Genomic DNA, 23,574 nt, shown 5'->3' with positions numbered 1-23,574 from the left:
TCCCTAAATAGTGGGTTTAAAAATGCTGAAAAACTGCAAGAAATATATTGCTTTAAGTAAGCCTGTGTCACAAGAAAGCCATCTCCAACATTCATGTTTGCAAAAACCAAACACAAAACACATTTGTATCTCAAACCAAATATTGAGATAGATACAAAACCCAACAATGCTTCTACAACTAGTAAATCTTCCACTGTTTTAAACAAATAAGCATGTTAAATAATGTTATTTCAATTTAAATATTTGAATGTTCACTTATTTTAAAATACTCCACATAAAATGTAGCTGTGAGCCACCCTGTATACCATTCTTTTGGAAGATTCTTGGGCATTGTTAGCAGCTGATACACAAAGTGTTCACTGACGATGAGTGGTTGGAGTAACAAATCCCATTGGTGCTGAGTTTTGCTCCTGCTGCTCTTGGTTAATGAGTCATTACACATCTTGAGGTCACACTTTCACTTTTGCTCTTTGCTGAGGGCTGAGTTGCAAGCTTTGAACACAGAGCAGTGGACCTCTGCCTCATGGCATGTACCTTTCATCAGGGAGCACAGCATGTAAATAATTGCTGCTTGGCATCCAAGTGACCTCTGTTGAAACAGAATGATGCTCCTAAGTGTTAAACATTTTGGACTATTTGGAAATCTCTCCCTATTCGGATGCTGGGTTGCCTCTAACAGTAATTTCCTTTTTATATTACACTTTGAAGTAGAATTTGGTAGGCATGACTTTTCAAAATCCAAGTCTTCAATCACTGCTTGAGCCTCTGAGCTGTCTGGGTATAGAAACCACATTTAATATCTACACAGCCAGCACAAGTGGAGGCTCCCAGCCAACAACAATACTTCTTCCAAATTGTTTGACTAAAGTGAGATTTCTTGGATAAGGTACTGACACATGATTAAGGGGAATCTCTGTATCTCCAGGTCTATCAGCCAACACAATGACACAGATTTCTTTGTCAAAACCATCCCTTTTTCCTCCATCGCTCATGCTTCTGCTGCAAAATCTCACTTCATGATCTGCACTCTGCAAGAGCTCCCTTGGCTATGGAGGCTCAATGTCACCATGTCACCCTTTGAAACTTCTACCACACTACAGGGGACCTGTTCTCCTCTGCCCTCTGTCACCTCTCCCTCAAAGCAACCATCCTCATCCAAGCCTCAAAAGCTGTAAGCCACTTCTGCAGTAGTTAGAGGAGGCTCTACTTCAGGGTGCTCCCTAGGTCCATCATAGCCATGTTGAGCTAAGAATACTCCAAATTTTGCAGCCTATTGCCTTGGAGACTCTGGGGTTAAGGAACACTTGTCTGTTACTGATTCCTGTGTCTCAGTGGCTTCACGTGAAAGGAGTCAGGACCTAATTGCTTTGAAAGGGATCTCATGTCACTACCTGTCTCTTTCTTCCAGGTGCTGGGCAGTAGAAGCTGTTCAGGGTCCTTGTGCTGCTTTGCCTCCTGCCACACTTCAAGAGCTTCCTGCCTCCAAGGCAGTTCTTATTTTGAAGAACACTCCATAGTCCCTCCAGGTTCTTTAGGTCTCTCTGGAGGTGATTGTCCCCAACTATCACAGCTGCTCAGGGTTTTTTTCAGAGAGAAATGCTCTTTTTCACTGTGGTATTCAGAGTTTCTAGCATCATGGGACCCTGTCTCTGATTCAGGGTGATAGAAGCTAATAAAGCATGAATAGAAAGTTCGTGGTATTATTGTTGTAATACTTTGTGCATTCCCCTCTCCATCTCTAGATCAGTTTCCAGCATCAAAGGGGACTTAATGCATTTAGTTTTTTATTAAGAAATATTGCATTCAAGGGGAAAGGCATCTGTATAGGACAGAATCACTTTAATAACATTCACGACACACAAAATGCAGGAGGAAGACATTGTGTTTATAATTCTACAATAGATACTTACTAGACAAAACAAATGTCAGATGACAATCATCATACATAATTAATTGCTTTAAAATGCTTGCCATTAGAGATCTAAGAGACTAAAAGACAAGAAAATCTACATAAAAACTTTAAATTGTTGATGAGGAATAAAGGATGAAGGATTGTCAACAGAATAATAAATTATGTCTTTTTTTTTAACCATTTTAGATTTAACAATTCCAATGGAGAAGCATATAATTATTTAAGGCATTAATATTTTTTTACTCTTATTTTTTACCTTTTTCCTTGCTCCTAGAGATTCATTTTGCCCTTGTGGACTACAGGTCCCTTTGATGTATTTTCAAGGTATTGGAACCCATTTGAAATCGGAATTCTGTGTATATTCTGGAAATCATCATATCCAAGGAATCCTGAATATCTGAAGTGTCCAGCTGGACCAGAGCAGAGGCTCACCTGTGCCACCCCTCTCTCACTGTCCATGGCAGGGGAGGATGGTTTATTTAGGGACCACCATGCAAGCCAATAGTCTGTCACCTCACACTTCCAGGTATCCATAATTATGACCAGGCACTAATTAGAGATGTTAGGTGATTATTCCATGCCTATTCTCTTCTTTAATTCATGTATAGACCTGCTACCTAGTTTGACTAGTTTTCTTTTGAACCTGCTGACTGCTGCCTTTAATACAGCCTGTGGTAGGGAGTTCCAAGCATGAATTACCTGTCTTTGGGCAGTTGGTAATGCCTGAACACTCTGTGTGTGTACCTTCACTCCAGTCTGACAAATAACAGCTTCACATCATCTCAGCCCATGCCTTTATGATTTCATAAGCCTTTAACATATTTTCTCAGCCTCCTCCCCTGCAGGTGGAAGAGCCTCAGCCACTTTAACCTCTCTTAGTACATCACTGTTGCATTCTCTTGATCGCCACCTCTGCCCTTCTCTTTCCCTTCCCTGGTTCTGTTGTGTTGTTCTTGTGGTGTAGTGACATCTCCCACTTGTAAGCACAATGTGGGGGTACCAAGGTTTCATACAGCAACCAAATTATTCTGATTCTTTCCTCTTCCCTTCAGTTTTCATAAGGTTTTTTGTTTTCTTTCAGATGGCCATTTCATAACAGTAAAGAAGCCAGGAGAATTTTTTCTAAAGTTTTCAACCATTGAGCTCTTGTGGCTCACTTGTTCACAAAGTCTGTTTGCACAGTTTCTTTTCTAGAAGTGGAGCAGTTATGTTGCTTTAAAAAGTGGAAATGTGATAGAAAGTTATCTTTGGCAGAGGGCAGGCATAAATATAGTGTCCAATCTTTTGAAGATATTACAGGATAAACACCAAAACCTGCATTCTGGACACTCTTAAGTGTCAAGTAAAATAATGGATACAACCTAGAAACCACACCAAAAGGCAAGTTTAAAAATGCAGAACCATCTTCCAAACTATGTAACAAATGGCCTGGATTTTGCTGCTGACAGAAGAGTATGAGGTATAATTGATGAAATTCTGTCTGAAAAGAAATTCCTGCTGCTTCTCCAGGACTGTACAGCAGCGTGTCCTGACTCAGTAAGTGGCACTCAGGTGAGATCCAGCACTGGGAGTACAACTGCAGTCCTTGCTCATGCACAGGATGCACAGGAGTGTGGCACCATCAGATCTGCTCCCCAGCCTAGCCCAGGCACTGGGAGGATCCAGGGTACTGGCAGCAGGAGTGTGAGATGTGCCCAGTTCTGGGTAAACTTCTCAAACACTGCTGTAAGAAGTGATTTCAACATTAAGTGCCCATTTGTGAGGACAGCTACACTCAACACCAATTTCTTAAGAGCTGGCTGGGCTGTTGTTGGTTATAGTGTGGGTGGTATTTTTGTCTTGTTAAAGGAAATGCAGATTATCTTATAATTATCCCAGCTACTTCTGACACTCTCTTACAAGCTGTAAATTCATGGATTAAAATTACAGATAGTAATTTCAGAATTCCCTGTGGTGCTTCTAATACTCTCTGGTGCTGGGTGGCTCTGTGTCTCAATGCAGGTATAGAAGAGGGATGGAATAATTGTATTTTGGGGGAAAAAAAATCTTTAGAGAACATACAAAGACATATGGTGATCTTGGAAAACTATGTAGTCAAATAAAGATGAGCTGAAGATATAAATAGAGTTTTGGCAAATAAAGAAATCAAGATAGTATCTGGAGCAGCTTGTTTTTAGTATTTGTAGACATCTGGATAATCCGTTGTAAGAACTCTTCTTCCAAGTTACCATGGTATCAGATTTAGGTATTTATACATTTCACAATCACAGAATCTGAACTAGTTCTTTTATCAGAAGTCAGCATTTTTAAATCTTCATCACCAGCATCCCATTTCAGCAGCACATCAAGAATCCTCAGAGAGTCTCTGCAGCTCCTGGTTTCTCACAGCCTGTGCCTGCCTGGCACGGGTGTAACTTCACCCAGAGAACTTCACCACAGGCTCTCTTTGCATCTCTCCACTACTTCCCCATGAGGGTCTGCCTCTTTCAGCTTCCTCTGAGTCCATTTTCCTGGAGTAAATTGAATGCAAAAATCTTTACATATCCAATAGAATAAAGTTATCATGATCATCAAATATATTTAATAACTATTTACAAACTATTTCACAATATGCATATAAAGTAGGTGAGGATTAAGGTGTTTCTTATAGATGCAAGATAGCTTATTTCATTAACAAATGTTGATTGAGTTTTGTAGAAATAAGCACTGTATTAATGTAAATATTGATTAGCAAATAGCTTATTCAAGAACTAATTTTAAGATTATAATCCTGTGCTTCAAAATTAAAAACTTCTGTTGCATTTTTACAAGTTTTTGAAAGCCTGTAATAAGCATAACATTTCCTTTTTCAGGTTGTATGAGTCTGTAAAGTTTATTTTAGAGCTTAGAACTTTGTTGCTGACTTGTTCTATAGAACAAGTGTTAGATCAAATGAGGACATGAACCGACACAAGGGTGGGGGAAAGGGAAACTGAGATCACACATCCAGCAGTCCTGGACTAATTCCTGAGTACATTGGGTCAATGGAGAAGGTTTTAGGGAGCAAGTCTGAACACGGATGTCTGGTGGCATTTTAGATGTGATGTAGTAACTTATGTCCCATGTCCATGTAGTAACTTAAATCTGCCAGCCCTGTGTCTTGGATACCTGAGGACACCTGCACTGCTGCTGGATCCTGAGCATGAGAGCTGGGAGCAGCTAAAGAGCTCCACGAAGGGGCTAAAAGCACATGGCAAATGGCAAATGGCAGGATGGACTGCTACCGGCGGTGCATTTCTGCTCAAATGGCAGGATGGACTGCTACTGGCGGTGCATTTCTGCTCTCCCACGGCACTTTTCTGTCACAGAGCGTGGCAGGGCTGAGGCTGGACTGGGCTGCTCAAGGAGAGGTAAGGCCAAGGGTGCTTTCATCTGAGACCAGCAGAGCTGAGCATGGTTCTGTGGTCAGACACCTCTTGGAAAATCGCCCTTCTCTCTCCCTTCAGAGTGCCGGAAGAATGTAAGAAATAAAGCTTACGGGGGCTCTGAAGAGGACGTGGGCTTGTTTGAGAAAGCCTGTGACTACAGGTGGTTGTAGCCCCCGCCGAGGAAGATGGTACCGAATTTGGGGGATGCACAGTAAATAGAAAAAGGCACAGCAACACTTTTAAATCAGTGATTGGTGATTGAAAAGGCACCACCGAGACCTCAGAGCGGGCAGCCGAGCCGAGCCGAGCCGAGCCGAGCCGAGCCGAGCCGAGCCGAGCCGAGCCGAGCCGAGCCGAGCCGAGCGCACGCCCCGCCCCCCCGCGCACCGCCCCAGGAAGCGCAGGGTTTAGCGGCCGGCCCGCGCCGCGATGCATTGTGGGGCGCAGCAGCAGAGCCAAGATGGCGGCCAGCAGGAGGCTGATGAAGGTAACAGCGCCGGGCAGGGCCGCCGGGCGGGTGGCTCCGGCTCCCGCGGCCGCCCCTCTGCCCCGGCCCCCTCCGGCAGCGCGGGGCCGCCTTCCCCGCCGCCCCCCGGCGGGGCGGCCTCCTCCGCGCCCCTCGGCGGCGCCCCGCGCCCTCACGGCCGGAGCGGGAGCAGCCGGCAGTCGGGCCGCGGCCGTGAGGGGCCGCGCCGCCCCCCCGCCGCCGCCGCCCCGCGCTCCGGCAGCGCCCCGCGGGCCCGGCTGCCGCCCGGGGCTGGGCGGGGGCGCCGGGCGGGCGCCGCGGGCCGCCCCGACCCCCTCGCTCGGGGGGCTTCAGGGTGACTAAGCAAAGAGGAAGGGACGGGGGGAAGGAAACGCCGCCGCCCGGGGCCGGGGCATCCCCGGGAGGGCGGGAGGGCTCGGCGGCCCTGCCGGGGGAGGCCGCGACGGGGAAGCGCCCTCTCCTCCCTCCCTGCGGGGGGAGGTTCGCCGCTCCCCCGCGCTCGCCCCGGTGAGGAACTGTCCCTAGGCGCCCGGGGATGAAATAATTTCGTTTTCGTTGTTTCGGAGAGTAACCTCTTCCTCGTATGAGTAAGAGGTTTATCACACAGAAACACGGACCTGGGTTCAGAAGTTTCTTCATTCGCTGCGGACGTGGTAATGTTTTTGTCTTCACTCTTATTTGTTCTGAACCATGGATGATACTTGGAAATGGAAACTCGGCCCCAGCTGGTAAAAGCTGCTCTTTTACCAAGAGCGCGTATAGTTTATGATTAAATACCACTCGGGTTTATGTTTCTCGTTATTTTCTTTGAGGAGGAAGGTACTTCTTACAAGGAAAATACTAACCATTGCCCCCAAAGCACACACATTTATTTTATGTGCTGTATATAATTGCCAATTAACATCCTAAACTGTAAGCAGCGAGGCTTGCCTAGGACACACTACATAGTAGCATAAAATTTATTCATCTGTAAAATGCTGTGGCAGAATCCAAATTTGCATGTGCAGTGTCTGTGGGGAAATCAATGGACTTTACAGGCTAGTCCTGAGAGGTGGAGGCAAAAGACCCCATAACTGTTGAGCGATGTTTCAGCCTTATTTAAAAACCTGCCCCTGTGGGGTGCAGAGTAACCCTCCACTGGGATTTAACAGATTCTTGGGTGATTCTGTTAAATTGAATCCTTTAATACCAGTTTTACAGCTGGCTTCAAGGCCCTGGACCCCCAGTAGGGTTGGGATTTCACCCGGACGTGTTCATGGCATGTCCGGAAGTTGCATTTCCTTGATGAGCAGATATATGAATAACCATTATAACTTGGGTATTTTAGAGGAAACCAATAGCTCAGCAGTGCCTCTATAAGACTCATTTTGTTGGTTTAAATATTCTATGGAGCATTTCAAAATGAAATAGTAGCTAGATTGTGTGCAGTGTCATTCATATGTATTAAAAATCAGTAGGTATAAACCTTTAATTGTCTTAAGGATCCTGGTGAGATGGAATTCATTTTTTACTTCATTTTTGATAGCTCTATATTTTCTCAGGGCTTTAGTATTATAATCACCATGTCTGTTGCTTTATACTCAAATAAGGTTTCCCTTAGTTTCAGACAAGATTAAATGATTGTTTACTGTTTTTGTAAGGCAGTTATTCTTTCTGCTCTGAAATAATACATTAATTGTTCAAAAGCACATCACTACTCTGTTAGGAATCATATCTATTTTCTACTTTTTTGTTGTTTATTTAAAATAGAAAATACAAATCTCAAAGGCAAGAAAAATGGCTCTTAGTATTTTCAATGCCTCTTGCTTTTTAGCCTCCCTCTTCATTTTTACTATACTTCTGAAACATTAGAATTTCAGTCTTACACTAAAGTACACTAAAAAGGAGTTTTGAGAATGTGACCTTATTTTCTCAAAAATTGGTGTGGCAGTTGTTTTTTGGAGGGAGTGGTGTGGGAATGCAGGAGACATTGATAACTTACCTCTTCTATTTTCACTTTTGTTTCTGTTGCCTACTACCCGTGGGTTGTTCGTGTTTGTGTGGGTTTTATGCAGTTGAGGAGCCGTGGGCTGCTGTGTCCCACAGCTCGCAGAGGCTGTTAAATCAGCAGCTCCCTTCCTGCTCCGGGGAGTGGAGGCAGCCCAGGAGGCTCTGGCTCTGCCATTCATCTCGGCAGGAACAAAGTGGAGCTCTCGTAGGGATGATGTCATCGGGATTGCTGCAGCATGATGTGAAGGTCCAGGCTCACGTGTGTATCAGCCTAATATCACTGCTAAAGTCCCACGTTCACAGGTCCACTTGGATTTAAAGTCTTTCACTGTTGAAGTTTTGCAATTGGGAAGAGTCTTTGGGGTGCCTTTGTCAGGGTCTTGCAATGATGAGTGATTATAACTAAAGGAAATAGGGTTTTTCACTGTGTCAGTCAATTACCTTTAAAATCATTTAGGATAAGCATTAACTGTCTTTTCTTAGAGCTAAATAATCAAGCTTGTCTTTGATAAATGAGACTAAACCTTAAACCTTTCATAGCTATATAAAATTAAGCAATTCCTGTTTCCTTAAGGTCTTGCCAACATTTTGAAGTACTGCATTTTTTCTGGACTCAAGTCATGCATCATAGTTATTCATATTAATCACCATGGCTCAAAGAGACTGGATGCAGTACATCCATAGTAACTCACTGGCTGCCTGTAGAAAACTGGGGGCCGTGTCCACTGTCCAGGTGGGAATGGATGCCCTTTCCCACTTGGGGAAGCCATTTGCATCTTCAGTTCACAGACCTCTGTGTGAAACAAGCATTACCAATTTTGGTACATTGAACTTGTACCATCCAATTTTAAACAGGTATTGAGGTTATAAAGACAGCAAGATTGGCTTGTTATCTGAGGGTGTGTTTAAACAAATCACCTTCCCTAGGCCAAAGACCTTTTTTATGGCCTCTTTTTGCTGAGCTTTATCCCATCAAATGGTGCCACCTCACTGAAGTCCTGTCCCCTGATTCACAGCATCTCCATGGAGGTGTGCCCTTCCAGGAGTGCACTCAGCATAGCAAAAACGTGAAATAATCATGGCTAATGACTCATATTCCAGTGACATTGATCTGTGAGCCACCATTACACCTTTTTAAAGAGCCCTAGTTGTTGAATCCTGCTCCTTGTGAAATGTGAGCAGTGGAATGAAGCAGGCTTTGTCAAGGATGTGGTGTTGTGGACAGTCAGAGTTAAAACACACAAATATGGAGTGATTATATCAGGAGAGGATGTAAGGCTTCTCTTTGGAGGGGGCACTGGGCTTCATGGCCCTTTCTCATAGAAAGGAAATTGTCTCAGGCTCTCTGATGGGGAACACGGATCTCCCAGAGATCCAGGCCAGTGACTTCCAGAGGAGGCGGTGCCCAGTTGCCAGCTGCTCTCATAGAAGAGGCCGTTCCTGCTGCTGGATCCAGGGCTGAGTGCTGTGTGGGGAGGGAGGCAGTGAGGGGTGCGCAGGGAAGGCTGCTCTGTGCTGGACACTCCCGGTACTGCAGGGGCAGTGCTCTGTGGAGCTGGGCTGCACCTCCCACAGGGGTCTGGGTGCTTCTGGAGAAGGCTCTGCTGCCCCAGAGGGAGCTGGGCCTTCCATGGGGACTGCCAGGGATGCAGCTCAGCTGTCTGTGAGATCCATGCTTTGGTTCCCTGCAGTTTAGATGTTCAAAAGGATCTTTAGTGATAGAAATTGAAAATGGATTTAAAGAGTAAATAACACTTCACAGAGGAAGTGAGATATATTGACAATTATTTTAACTTTATTGGTTTTACTCTGCTTCCATAGTTGCATAGTCAAACATTTATGCAACTGTTGAACTCCTCCATGATAAAACACAAACATAGGACCACACCCAGGTAGGTGGCCTGCAATCTCCAGGATGCTGTGGTCCTGTAAACACTGTAGTGCTCCCAAATAAAGGGATTTTAAACAACTCTGATACTTGAAAAATAATGATAAATTGATCCAAACTTCAGTTCTTAGTAACAAGGGAAATATGGTTTTGAGCAACATATGATTGTCCTTAGGCAGAAGTGAGAATATGGATGCATTTTCACTTTTTGAAACTGGGAATTGACAAAAAGATTTTTAATTACATGAAAATACTTTGCCAAAAAGTAGAATTGTTCAGTCAATAAGGCATGAGTATACAGGGTTGTAATGTTGCAAAGGAAACTTACTGCTGATTCTTAAAAGAACTAAATTCTATTTCTGTTTTGGGTTGGATTTGTGATGGATTTTTTTGTGTGGTAGAATCAGATTTTAAGGTGTTTTAAGACTTCTCTGTGCTGTTAATGCAGAAAGTGAAACTAGCCAGTTCCTGATCAGTGTTTTGGAGCTTTTTTTAACTTACAGGCATTTTTTAGAGAATGTATTCATAAACAGATAAATATAAGTTGTAATAATGATTTTGGGTTCTTTCAGGAGGCTTTTGGTTTTATTTGTGAATTTAATAGTATTCTGGGCTTGATGCAGAACTTACTCAAGTCAGTATGAGCTCTTACACTTATTCCCATATTCTGGGATTGTACTCTTACAAGTATTTGCCTTCACTGCATTTTCCTATCTGGCTTGGGTTTATAGACAACTCCCAAAACTTGAAAGATGAGTGGACAAAACAGTTACAGGATTTTTTAAAGATTTAGTTACATTTTAAAGATTTAGCTACATAGGTGCCACTTTTCTTTCTACTTTAAAACATTTAATTTTTGATTTGAACAGCCCAAATGATTACACAGTATTGAAAATTACAATTCTAAACCTTTAATATATGAGAAGTAGTATGTACTTTTATGACTACCTTCAGCATGATATGCTTGAGGATCAGGTGCCACCTCTGAAACAGTGTTTTCTCCATTTCGTGTGCTGTGTATAACACTTTGTTTGAACATTTCCAAATTACAAACATCATGTCTCAAGAGAGCCCCATGAACATTCAGACATTTCATTTTTTCAAGTGGATAAACCAATGCAGCAAGGTCACATGCAAGGTTGATAAAGGAGTGGGGAATGAAGATTGATTTAAATTCTTACTGCAGTCATCCAACCTTTAGTTACGCTCATCCTGTGCTCCTTTAATTATGTTACTTGACAAAATTAGGGGGTGGAGGACAAGAAAAGGAATTAATCTATTTACTGTCTGCCTAGACTCATAAGTATTACTTTGAAATAAATATCTGGACTGTATCTTTTTACCTCAAAGTAGTTTTTGTCCCTTTGGAGTTGCTCAAGCCCGTGTTAAAGGTATTGTTAGCTTTTAATCTGTGCTGCTTGAAAGTATTTGGTAGCTCATTCACTTTTTTAACAGTACTCGTATACTGCAGTGTCTGCCTGCGTAGCCCTGAGGCAGTTGGATCTTTATTATGGGTTTTGGCAGTTTCCAGAAGGAAAAAAAACCAAAACAACCTCCCCTCACACCCTTGAATTGTGCGTGGTGAAGGTCCTACCACTCCTGAAAGCAGCAGGGCTTGGGTAGTGTTACACTGCCCTTGTGGGGAAAAGCTCTTGGTGAAGAGCTCCAGCATGGAGTCGATTCACTTGGAGTGACTCTCTGAAGCACTCCTAGGATAGGAAAAGTAATTTCTAGTGCAAATTTCAGTCTGTCTAAGGCCGTGGTTCAGGTGCGTGCCCTGCTGAGGTGGCTGCATTGTCCCTGACCTCTGCAGCCCTGGCTGCTGCTGCCCCTTCATCCCCGGCTGTCCCTGCACAGCTGTCAGCTCCTCCCGCGGGAGAAGGGCACAGCACAGGCCTGACACACTCCACTCATTACCACAGCTTTGCTTTTGGAAGTGGTTTCCTGCTAAGGCCTCTCATGACATTTTAAAGAGGAAGATGGCCTGAATAGTTTTTGTTTAGTTCTTTAGTGCCTCTGTACTGTTTAATTCCCTCTCTCATATGGTGGGCTTGAGAAAAAGTGGGAAACAATTTGCATATTTATTTTAACTTTTCATTGATGGCATACAAAGTTTTACAATTTTACAATTATCTCTGTATGGCATTCTTGCATTTCTTTATTCACCATACAATTTTTTAACCTGAATCTAACTATAAAATGTAGGTCTTTAATTTTCCAGCAATGTGAAGCTACACTTTTCTGATTTGTTGTATTAGTTTAATAGCATACCTGAATTACAGAGTCATAGTCCTTCCTTTTTTTTTTTTGCATCTGGACAATTGTTCTCTGGGCCAGCAGCAGTACAATGCTGTTGTCTGAACCTGGGACAAAAGCTCCTGGAAGCTGCAGTCCCACTGGGCACAATGGGGGAGATTTCTGTCATATGCATAATGTTTTTACTATAGTAACTAGAAAATAGTCTAAACCCATTTTCCTTGTCTTCTTTTAGAATGGAGGCACTTGTGATGATGCACGTTTCTTCATGCTTAAATACCTACTGCTTGGTTAGCTTATGTTGTTCCCAGTGTTTGGTATGTCCAGGTAGTGTGGAGTGGAATTGATTCCTTTGGCTGCTGTGGGCAGTGCTTTGCCAGCACCTCGCAGGTCTGTATGTGACAGGAGTGAGCAGCAAACTCAGTTCAGAGCAGGTCCCTGCCCCGCCAGGACCCGCCCGGCTCTCCCTGCTCTGCTGCTTTGTGCAGGAGCACTCACAGCAAGGCACCGTGGGGATTTGCACTCTGAGTGATGGTAAAGCAGCTCTAGAGCTGCAATCATAAAGCTTATTGTCTTTTGAATATTTTGGTTTGCTCTCTATCCCTATAAATATGACTCATGGGATTATTGGGGGGGGGGGGGGTTATGTTTTCCTGCTCTAAGGAAATAGGATAATCCTCTTAGCTCTTCAAAAAAACCACCCAAACTGTCTGTGACATTGCATAAATCGAGCAGCAGTGGAATTTGGGATTAATCCATGGGTCTAGACTAAGAAGTCAGTGTTAGTGTCATGAAGATAGTGTTAGGCATCAATTCAGTATGCTCCAAGGTTAAACTTCTGTGTTCAGAGTATGCTCTTGCTTCAGTAGGTGCAGTGGGCAGGAATATAAATGTTCATTTACTGATATGGGGCTGTCCTGATTTTTGTTTCACATGCATTTGGAATTCTCCTTTTCCCTTTGGGTTTGAATTTTATCATGATGCTGAATTTGTGCAAGAGGTTACTGCAAGTATGAAATCTGCCAGTCAGGTGCAGGAAGGTTTGGTCCAAGATGAACATAGAGCTATTTTGGAAGGCAAACCACGGACAGCACTTGTAGCAGGAAAACTGATTGGTTTTGTTTTTCATTGTGTAGTGTCTTTGCTTTTAATTGGTGGGTTTATCATAATTATATCCAGCCTAATTTTGCAAGACACCTGCAGCCAGTGCAGAGCTGAGCACTGTCAGAGCACCCTAGTGCTGCTGTATAAGCAACATTTTTCCTAACCTATGCAGCCACCAGGCATGTGATGCAGTTTTGAAAGCACTGGGAAACTTTTATGTTTTGCTGTGGATGATTTTTGAATTCATATTTCATTAAATTCTCTTTAAAGATAAAATGGCAGAGTTCAACCACAAAGGACTGTAATTGTTGTGGAGGAAATAAAAGTGGAACCTTGAGGTGTTTCTTTTGAGGTCTTATGAAATACTCCAGGAAGCAGTCCCTACAGTAGGGCTTATATGTCATTTTAAATACAAAAATGCTGAAATACTTATTTTGGTGATACCTGGTTCACAAACTGATTAAAATAGTTTGACTGGTGCAGAGAGATAACCTTGCTCAAGACTGATACAGCTTTAAAGAGAGGAATCCTAATGTGTACTGTGAGCTTTGAGGTACTAAACAGAGAGAAAGCTGAATCTTTTCAAGTTACTGCTCTAAACAAGGCTTGATTGATATTTTTCTGGGTTTGGATCAATTTAAGCTGTTCATGCAGGAATTTGCTCATTTTCAGTTGAAATAATTGGCCCGTTCCTTGGTTTTATCCCTGTTTAAAACTATTATGAAATAGTTCTTCCAAATCACTGCTCTGCTTCACACAAGCCCTAAGATGCATTTTATTTCTGCACCTCACAGTATTGTTAATAGTCTGTTACCAAAGCCACTGATTTATATTTGAGATACAAGGACATTTTTAAATGTAGTTTTTTAATCTTCTGCTTCATTGTGTCTATAATGATGTTAATAACAAGATATTTTTGTGTTTTCCTCACATATCAGAAAATAAGAGTTTTAGTATCTCATCTCAGAGAATTTTACTTTTTACAGGTGCAAAATTTTATTTCTTATTTGTGTGGGTTGCCACACCACTAATTAAAGAAAATCACATTGACCTTTAAGCATTTTGAAAAATAAATGTGAGCCTCTTGCTTAATCCAGTTATTAACTTACACTTAACACTTTGCTTTGCTTTTCAGGAGCTTGAAGAAATTCGCAAATGTGGAATGAAAAACTTCCGTAATATCCAGGTTGATGAAGCTAATTTATTGACCTGGCAAGGGCTTATTGTTCCTGTGAGTATAGACTGTTCCTTATGAGCTTTAAAATAAAATGAGGATCATTTGTATCTCATAAATCCATAGCTCAGTAGTGCTGCTGGTGACCATGAAATAATTCGTTATTGTGGGCCTGGGCTGACACACGGCTGGAGCTCTGTGGTGGCACTGGGCTGCTGGGAGAGGCGTTGGAAGGGGAAGCAGTGAAGTTTCATTTTACATTAAGCCTAAAATAAAAAATCTACATGATCACAGGAAAAACAAAGGATGTATGAAATACTTTTACTCCTTAATATGTATTTTTTTTTAATTTACTAGGTTTATTACTAGGATAAAACTGGGTTTTGGGAAAAATTTGATGCAAGGAAAAGGTTTGGATTTTCTCAAGTGAGCTCTTTAAAAGAAAGTAGTATCTTTGTTTAGGCATTAGTGCCAAAATAAACTTATTTTACTTAATTTTTTTTAAAGCACTACAGTCTTCTTAAAGCATGTTTGATTGAAGTAGGTAACCATTTTATTAATCAAGTAGAGAGGGATTTGTTATGAAGGGGAAAGCAGAAAATATGATGTGTTGATTTCTTGGTTGAAAGTCACTTGGATTTTCACCTCTTGTGTTTCCCACAGCTGTGGCCCATAGCAGTGGGAAATGGCTGGCTTGGTTCTTGGAGCTATTTTTAGTCTGCAGCAATAGGGGATGGGCCATGGGGGCAGCAGTTGTGGTTTTCTGTGGGTGGTGCCAGAAAGCTCCCCAAGCAGTGTAAGTCTGTCTTTTTATTCGATGAGTAACACTTGGAGCCATCTCTGCAGTGCCTGTGCCTCGTTAGTCAGAGGCTGCTCTGGAGCTCACATGGCACAGGCTGAGGTAATGGCTGGGTGGTTCCACTTTAAATGCTGTGGAATACATTCAGTTTGCTGTTTACTTACCTGCCTGCAAGTGATTCCTTGCAGTGGCTGACACTGCTCCTGCAAACAAAGCAAATGGGATCTGACACTGAAATTTGACAGAGCTGAGGAACACCTCCCTTTAATCAGTCACTTTGTGGTTCATGTGTAACAGTTTAGTGCTTTGATAACACTTTGAAGCAGTATAAGGTTGGTAAATATGACTAATAAAACAAAACAAACAAAATACTTGTTTACTCCTGTTAAGATTAGGAATGTGTGGTGTACAGCAGCTATTTTTAACAGTTTCTGCTCGACTGAGGATGAGCATGGTGTTTGTTTTGCAGAGCTTTGCAGCATCACAAGTGTTTAAATGCTGGTGCAGTGAACTGTGCCTCAGACCTGCCTTTTGATTTGTAATATGTCCTGTTACAGGGGAAATAGCCTCAAATTCCCTGCTGGTATAGTTAAGGGGGAATTTTGTTATGAAATTACACTTCCTATAGTAATTTCAAATTTGTTGTTTGTGTTCAAAGAGTAGTGGAAGTTTTTATTCTGAGGTTATGCTATAGATGTTTTAGTGTTACTGTCTCTTTAGCTATTTTTGGTACCAGAGTTGATGGCTTATAAATGCCATACATGAGCTTATTGAAAGTTAAACTTTTTTCTCTGTGTTTTTGCTTCACATGCTGTTACCATTTTAGCAGTTGTTGTTACTTAGGGTTTAAAGACACATACTTCAGTAGGACTAACCAGTTACTGATTATTAAATGTTATAACTGGGCATTTCTTGGTCAGCTGCTTAACAAAGGTGTGAAAGATAATGCTTATTATTTTTAATAGTGTTCACACAGAATTACTGTGAAAGATAATGTAAAGGTGAGCTGTAGAGCTTTAAAAGCTCCTGTTTGTAACATATTTTGCTCTTCAGAACAAATGTTAGTTTTTAAGGGTGTTCACTCAATTGAGACGCAAATTGAAGATAGCTGGTCAACTTCTTTTCCTGCTCTAAATTGTAGAATGAAGTAGTTTGTGTCCTGTGGGTGGCCAAGGTACACTGTTTGTTTGATTTCAACATCAAAACAAGACTGGTAGCCCAGGCTCCTTGTTCATGTAAGAGGCACAGTGAAAAAAAAATGGATGTTTTTAAGGCAGGTCACTTCTTGTGTCAGTTCAGTGAACATCCTCACAAATTACAGCACATGATGAGGAAAGAGCAATTGAGCTATGGGGGAAGAGAGCAGTGACTGCCTAAGTTGTCACCACCACCACAAGTTATTAGTTCAACTTGCAAAGCTTTTAGGATTGCTTGGGTAAAAAGTGATTTTAAAGCCACTGTAGTTGCCTCTCCCCCTGGCAGAAACTGTGCTATATTTCTTACAAACACACAGCCAAATTCTTCACGTGGGTGAGCCTAAAATTAAATGTTTTCTGTTGACAAATATTTTAATGGAACACTCCCCACCCCCAAGTATTGATAAATTCTGGAGCAGAATTGATTGCAGGGAAGGGTCTGGTTGCTAATGAAGAATGTGTGTGATTATACTTTACACCAACTGGGAGCTCTCATCCTTTGATTCTTGTTCTTGTGTTTGGAAAGGCTTCATTCCATAGTTACTGTTTTCAGTGCAGAATGGTATTTTCATAGGCTTTAAATGTAGCAGTGGTTTATTTTTGTTCTGCCTCTCTTGTGCAGTATCTGAAGCATCAGTATCAATAGTCTAACAGGTTTTTCTTAGTGAAATTCTGGGCATTGTTTTTTCTGTTTCAGCATGAAGAACTGCTTTGCTCACTTCACAGATCTCTCATCCTGCTCCTTCAAAACTGATCTGATAAGAGTGGGTGCTAAAACTGCATACAAATTCAGAATGTTCTCATCAGCAAACACAGTGAATATCTATCTTTAGTACCAATGAATGCTCAGCAGATTTTTGTGTAGTCAGCACAAAAACATTCTCGAAACATTTAGGGAGATCTGACAAACCAAATTGCTTTGCTGTTCATGCCACCATGTTGTGAGACACACAGAATAACTGTTCAAAAACCCACTTCCCTTGTCAGGCTTGCTGTTTGTGTCTTGGAAGGGCTTTACTATGTTTTTTTGAAACATAAAACTACTTACTAGAGAGGGCCTTGAGTTGGATGTAAATGGAGCTGGATGCTTTCTTACCCATGGAAATGTCAGAAATGTAGGACAATGGCAACCTGCTTTTTCCAGGGTGGATGCAAACTTGCAGCTTGTATTGCCTCTCACATGGGTTTTGATGTTTCCTGACACATAAACCTGGCAGTAGTGTTGGTAAAATGCCTTTCAGAGAGGTCATTGAAGAGATCAATGAAATCCAAGTCTGTAGATGCTGCTTTTCACTTGTGTCCATTAGCATGTGCCACATTCTTGACACTCTGCCTTCTTGTTGCAGGACAATCCTCCATATGATAAAGGAGCCTTCAGAATTGAAATCAACTTCCCAGCAGAATATCCATTCAAACCTCCTAAGATTACATTTAAAACAAAGATCTATCACCCTAACATCGATGAAAAGGGGCAGGTTTGTCTGCCAGTAATTAGTGCTGAAAACTGGAAGCCAGCAACCAAAACTGACCAAGGTAGGACTCCATGTGGAGAAAGAACTGGGTACTGAAAAACTTTGTGGTGTTTGAATTTAAAGCTAATAATGTTTCACTTGTCAGTTTCCCAATGCTCTGAGGATATATTCATTGTAAGGTTTGTGTCATGAATCACGTGTTGAGCACAGAGTACAACTTGTGGAACCTCATTTTGTTACTGGAATGGGAGGTGCTGGCACTGAAGTGGCATTTCCACCTCCAGGAAACCACAAAACTCTTGGTCTTCATGACTAAGGAGTTTATTAAGGAAGTGTCCTCAGCATACTTTAAAATTTTGCTGGTGGTTCATGTGGGGGTTATGCTGTGTTTCTTTTTAAACAGCGACTTTAGAATCCAAAGCTGTTCAGTAAATTCCTGGATGTTTGAAAGGCAAGGTCTAAAACCTCAAGGTTCTGTATATTTTATAATGTGCCATGTGGTTCAGTGATTTGAACATATGGCTTGAAATATCATGGGAGTCATAAACAGAATCTGAGATGATACTACAGATTAACTTGTAAACTTAAAAGATCATTGCTGTCAGGCTTGCTGTGTAGAGTGTCTTTGATAAAGAATCTAAATATTGTAAGGAAAAAAGTTTTGTCAAGTTCTGTGGCAGACTTAAGTGTAATATAAGTAGGTTTTTTCCTGTTGTTGCTTGCATCAGTTGTTGGGATGAGAACTTTGTGTTGTCTGGCAGGTGATAATTAGTTGAGTATTAAGCTTTAAGTTCCATAAGAGAAAATACTTTCCCCTTCCAGGCTCTTCTTAAAGGTTATTTTCACATGATCTGTGTTCCTGATAGGAAACAATGCTGTACTTAAGATACCTTTTTCTGTTTATCCCTGTGTGCTAAAGAAGGTACTTCTGGTTGTGTGATCTTGCCCAAAGCCAAAACAGGAGAATTGCAGTTGTTTTAGAAGAGATGAAGCAGCTGAATGTTGGTGAATATGGAGGTGGCAGCAGAGAGAGCCTGTGAAATAGGACTGCTGAGAGCTTGGATTTGTTTTAGATTTATCCCTGATTTTACAGGACAAAGGCCCTCAGGAGGGAGGAGATGGAAAGAACAAGTGGAAGGTTTCTGTTCTGTTCCACACCTGAGCAGCTGTCTTGGTGCTCTCAGCCTTTGCTAGTTAACTAAAGAACTTACACGTCTCTACCCAGCTTGAAAAACAAGCTGTCATTAGCTGGAACTACTGAAACAATTGTTTGCATGCAGAAAATAGTCAGTGTCTCCCTGAGAAGTAGCAACTCCCTTTTTATCTGAGAGAGTGAATAAAAGCTGTGCTAAAATCAGAATTTGGAACCAATCCTGACTATCAAATATTGCAAACCTCTCATGGTCTGCTGTGTGTGGTTTTTTGTTTGTCTTAACTCTTTCTTCAAGTTGTTTTAACGTCAACATCTGTTGTTACTACATGGTTGTATGAACCTGTGACAGTGTTACTGAAACCCTGCTTAAATGTCTATTCCTTTTCCTTCAGATTTCTTCTTCACTGAAAAATCACTCCTAGCTTTTCTCAATGAAGTAATGTGGCATCATTAGTACAGCATCAAAGTGATTGGTTTTGCTCACACAGGTGTCAAAAAATGAAGCAATTAAGTTCATCATAAATCACTAACTTACCTTTTGCATACTAAATGTACATCTTACTGCTGCACTTTTTGTTAATTTATGCTTAATATTAAAAACAACTGTTAATGGCAGGATAATTTTCAAACTCTGTGACTATTGAGGCAGCTCCTGTTCTGCCAGGCCTGTTTTTTCTGGCTTGTTACTGTTACTAAGGTTATTGAACACACATTTCCTCTGTAGTGTTTCTGCATGCTTTGATCAGTGAGAAGGGATTGCCCCTCAGTGTTTCTGCTGTTTTCAGCAATGTGATGGCAGTTGCTGTAAGGCAGGACTGGTGAGTTACTGTGAAGGAAGCTGGTATCAATTCTACATTCCTTAGATAGTTTGTTGCAGTTTAAATTTGGATTTGTGCTAAGAAATGCTTTTGTTCTGCAGTTTAGAGACAAATGTTGGATTTGAGTTTGGCTTTGAGTATTTGTTTTGAGGATCAGTGCCCCAAACAAAGCCACTCTGGTGTTCCAGCATCTGCTGGAGTGACCATCATTGTATGAACTTCATTCCTGCCCAGAGAAAAATGTAGCAGTGAGTGGCACTGTGGGGTGTGAGGTTCACTGTGTAAATGTCAGGTGCATTCCCATTTCCTGAAGAGTGACTTTTCTTCAGAAAGTGACAGGGACATTGGTGACATTGCTGTGAGCACCTTGCCACTCTCACCCTGCTGTTTGCCCAATACATCTCTACTGGTGGCTGCCTTGGGAAGTTGAGAGTAAAGGGAAGACATGCCTGCTGTTCATAGATGTAAGAAATAAAGCTGGAAAAAAGGGTTTCCAGAGGAGGGTCAGTCACAGCTGTGTCCCTGTGACAGGTGCTGGGAAATGCTTCATGGTGCAAATTCCATCTTCACCAAATCCCTTCAGGGAGGGAACCTGTCTGAGGACTTCAATTCGTTCTCAGCCATAGGAGAGGATTTTAGATGGGATGCCAATTACATGGGAAATGATTTGTAGTGCGCTTTGGTCTCCATTCATGTTGATTTTGTTTACAAATACCATTTTCTGGTGTTCATTCATGGTCATTGAGCTAAATCTTGGCATATCACTGCAGCTTACTCACGCCCTGCACTTGAAAAGGCCTGAGATTTATGGGGATGTATTTAAATGCAGTTAAAGCTCTTTCCTTACAGGGGAATTTTGCTTACATTTTGATTTTGAAAAATGACCCATCTAAGTCTCTGACGGTGTTTATACTTCTTTTGACAGTAATCCAGTCCCTCATAGCACTGGTGAATGATCCACAGCCCGAGCACCCCCTCCGGGCTGACCTAGCTGAAGAATACTCTAAGGACCGTAAAAAATTCTGTAAGAACGCTGAAGAGTTTACAAAGAAATATGGTGAAAAGCGACCAGTGGACTAAAATCTGACACAAGTGCTGTCAGCAACCTATGATAGAAGATCGGAGCAGTGCATTTGAGACACCCCGTAAAGCAGGACTCTATGGAAAATTGACAAGTGCCACCTTTTGGTGTGAACTTGTGGCTGTTACTAACTTTCTACAGTTTTCTTAATCAAAAGTGGGCTAGGTAACCTGTAAAGAAAGGATTAAAATTTAAGATGTTCTAGTTCTGCTTTCTTTGTTTAAAAATCACTGCTTCAATATACTTTAAAGTATGCTGTTTTCTTTTTCTTGTCAGAATTTATCAAAAATATCTTAGACTTATATTCTGCCCTTAAATTGAAAAGGTTGTGGCTGTCATTTCTTATTTTTCCTTGCAGTTCCCACTATCTTGAGTTCATTCATTGAATTTTAACCCCCTCCTCAAAGTGATGTCTTAGGAAAAATATCCCAGTTCCGGCAGAAAATGATTGAGTGTTTGGCAGTTTAATTTACTTTTCTTTCTAAATGTTGCACTGTGCTTTGTGGGACTTGTTGCAAGTTCCCCTGAACTTCAGTTTGTAACATAATAAACAAAATCCAACCCTCAAAACCAATCAGAAATAATGTCTGGGTCTGATGTAAATCTGGCCAATGTCTATTAAACAGGGAAATCCAAGTTTTTGTGTGCATCATTGAATTAGAATACGGCTTAAGTTCTGCTCTTGGAAAACTTTGGAAAAAAAATCTGTAGCAAACAAGTAGTAGAACGTGATTGCAAACTTCCTTCACTTCTATCTTTAATACCTATGCAGAGTAGTGGGAAACATGCACAGAACAACATTGCAACCAATTCAGGAGAGTTCCAGAAATCGGGGACCAAGAGGTACCAAAGTTACAAACTGTCTTTTGAATTTAAAATAATTATTTTGGAAAGGTTAATTTTGAATTCAAGAACTCAATCTGACAGCACTGCTGTCCTGTCCTCTCTGAACGTTTTCCCTCAGAATGCGTCAGGAGCATCTGTGTTTGTGGGAGGGCCCTTGGGCTGTTCCCAGCCCCAGCACGGCTGCCAGGCCAGGCCTGAGCACTAAGGTGGGGCAGAGTGTGCTTGGCTGCTGCTGCTGTGTTCAGCACACGGGGCAGGGCTGCAGTGAGTGCTCAGTGTGGTCAGTCCAGCAGCTTTGCAGGGCTGCAGTGAGTGCTCAGTGTGGTCAGTCCAGCAGCTTTGCAGGGCTGCAGTGAGTGCTCAGTGGTCAGTCCAGCAGCTTTGCAGGGCTGCAGTGAGTGCTCAGTGTGGTCAGTCCAGCAGCTTTGCCAGGCAGAGCCGTCCTGTGGCTGCCCCGGGGCGCTCCTGCGCATGCTGAGGGAAAGGACAGGGAGCCTTTCCCTTCAGAGCTGAGCATCCTTTGCCTGTCTCTGCTGCTTCTGCTGCCTTTCCTCCCTAGCCCAGAATGTGATCCTAGCTCCACAGTCAAACTGCCACACAGTCAACCTGCTGTCTCCCCTTCTGCAGCTGGGCTCTGCTACTGAGTGAATGGATTATTTCCAGAGATCCATCAGTATCTGGGAGCACATATCATTTCGATGTGCAGGAAGCTGAGTTGAAATAACCCTGACACCTAGGTGGTTGCCTATACTCCTAAGTTCAGTTTTAATACAGCCTCCGCCTTTGCAACCTTTCAGAACTAGTGTGTCAAGCAGTAGATCTCTCTTGGTTTTAATGTCTTGTGTATTTGCTATTTCCTTATTCGTCCCTCTCCTCTGGCTTTCATTTCCAATTTAGTGTAAACAATGACAGCCCAGTACCTCACCTCTGTTGAAAGTAAATTTTTTTATGAGTTAGGGAGCTAAGAAATTTTATGTTTAAGTGTTCTTAGACAGATTCTTTGGCAGGTAAATAAAGTTAAACCACATTCACCTTATTTACGGAAACTTGCATTTCCTAAGTGTTTTCAGGCTTGTGAGAGCACTATTACCAAATTTTCACATCTTTGTGTCTTCATTTGCAGAAAGTTGGTACTGATTTTGTTTCGTTCACGCTCACTCAGATTCATAATAAAATAATGCCAAATTATCTGTCAAACTGAAGTGTGTAACTTCTGCATCACCCGAGTCACTGTACCTTTGATCATGTCTGTTGGCATGGAAACTTACCATCCTCTAAATTTTATTTGAAACAAATTGTAGCACTAGTTTGCCGCCCTCGTTGCTACTCAATAGTTACTCTGTGGTTGTAAAGCCTCTCAGGTCAAAGACTGCGCCGTCTGCCTGGCTGTGCCCGGATGCCGCAGAAGGGACGGAAGGGCTGCGGTGCCCGCGGGAGCTGCGGCTGAGCCGCGCCAGCCGCTCCCCTCCAGCTGCAGAGCTCACACGAAGACAGATCTCGCTATCAGTTCACTTGGTGTGTTCTTCATAGTCCAATTGCTAAACTGAGACGTGTAAACAAAGTGCTGGCGCGTGTCTGGGGCAGCCTCTGAACAAAGGGATCCGGCACCTGTGTGGCTGAAGGCTGAGGAGGAGAAATCCAAGTGCGAAGTCCTAGGATAACTCAGGAAATCAAGCTCTTGTTCTCTCTGGTTCCCTAAGCCATGCTGAATTTTAAACGTGCGGTTGAACATCCACAATGAAAGCAGCGCACTGGTGAAACTACACCCAGGAGTACTGGTATAGGCTTTCTGCAAGTCCATTCTGCTACCCTAATAAAAATTGCTCTCAAAGGCTTTGTGGCATGGTTTTATTTTCACAGAAGTCTGGGAATTAACTGGGACTGTAGTAGTGTTTTAATTTCAACTTGGGTTGTCTTTAAAGCTTGCACAGAACTACTGAGAAATTTCCTTATCTCCCTATATTTTATGTGATTGAAAGGTTCCCTATTGAA

At 42.2% G+C, this 23,574-nt stretch overlaps 1 protein-coding gene across 1 annotated transcript; it reads left to right on the top strand.

Annotated features, from left to right (window-relative positions):
• Positions 1 to 5,739: 5,739 nt before the first annotated feature.
• On the top strand, positions 5,740 to 23,413 carry UBE2L3 (ubiquitin conjugating enzyme E2 L3). Its single transcript, XM_036392889.2, has 4 exons — positions 5,740 to 5,806; positions 14,179 to 14,274; positions 17,559 to 17,745; positions 20,581 to 23,413. Exons 1-4 carry the CDS (start codon positions 5,780 to 5,782, stop codon positions 20,733 to 20,735), a joined length of 465 nt encoding a protein of 154 aa, XP_036248782.1. The 5' UTR covers positions 5,740 to 5,779; the 3' UTR covers positions 20,736 to 23,413.
• The last annotated feature ends 161 nt before the right edge of the window (positions 23,414 to 23,574 follow it).

Source organism: Molothrus ater, chromosome 18 (genome assembly GCF_012460135.2).
Source record: "Molothrus ater isolate BHLD 08-10-18 breed brown headed cowbird chromosome 18, BPBGC_Mater_1.1, whole genome shotgun sequence".
Lineage (NCBI taxonomy): Eukaryota > Metazoa > Chordata > Aves > Passeriformes > Icteridae > Molothrus > Molothrus ater.
This window is presented reverse-complemented; position numbering and strand designations above follow the sequence as displayed.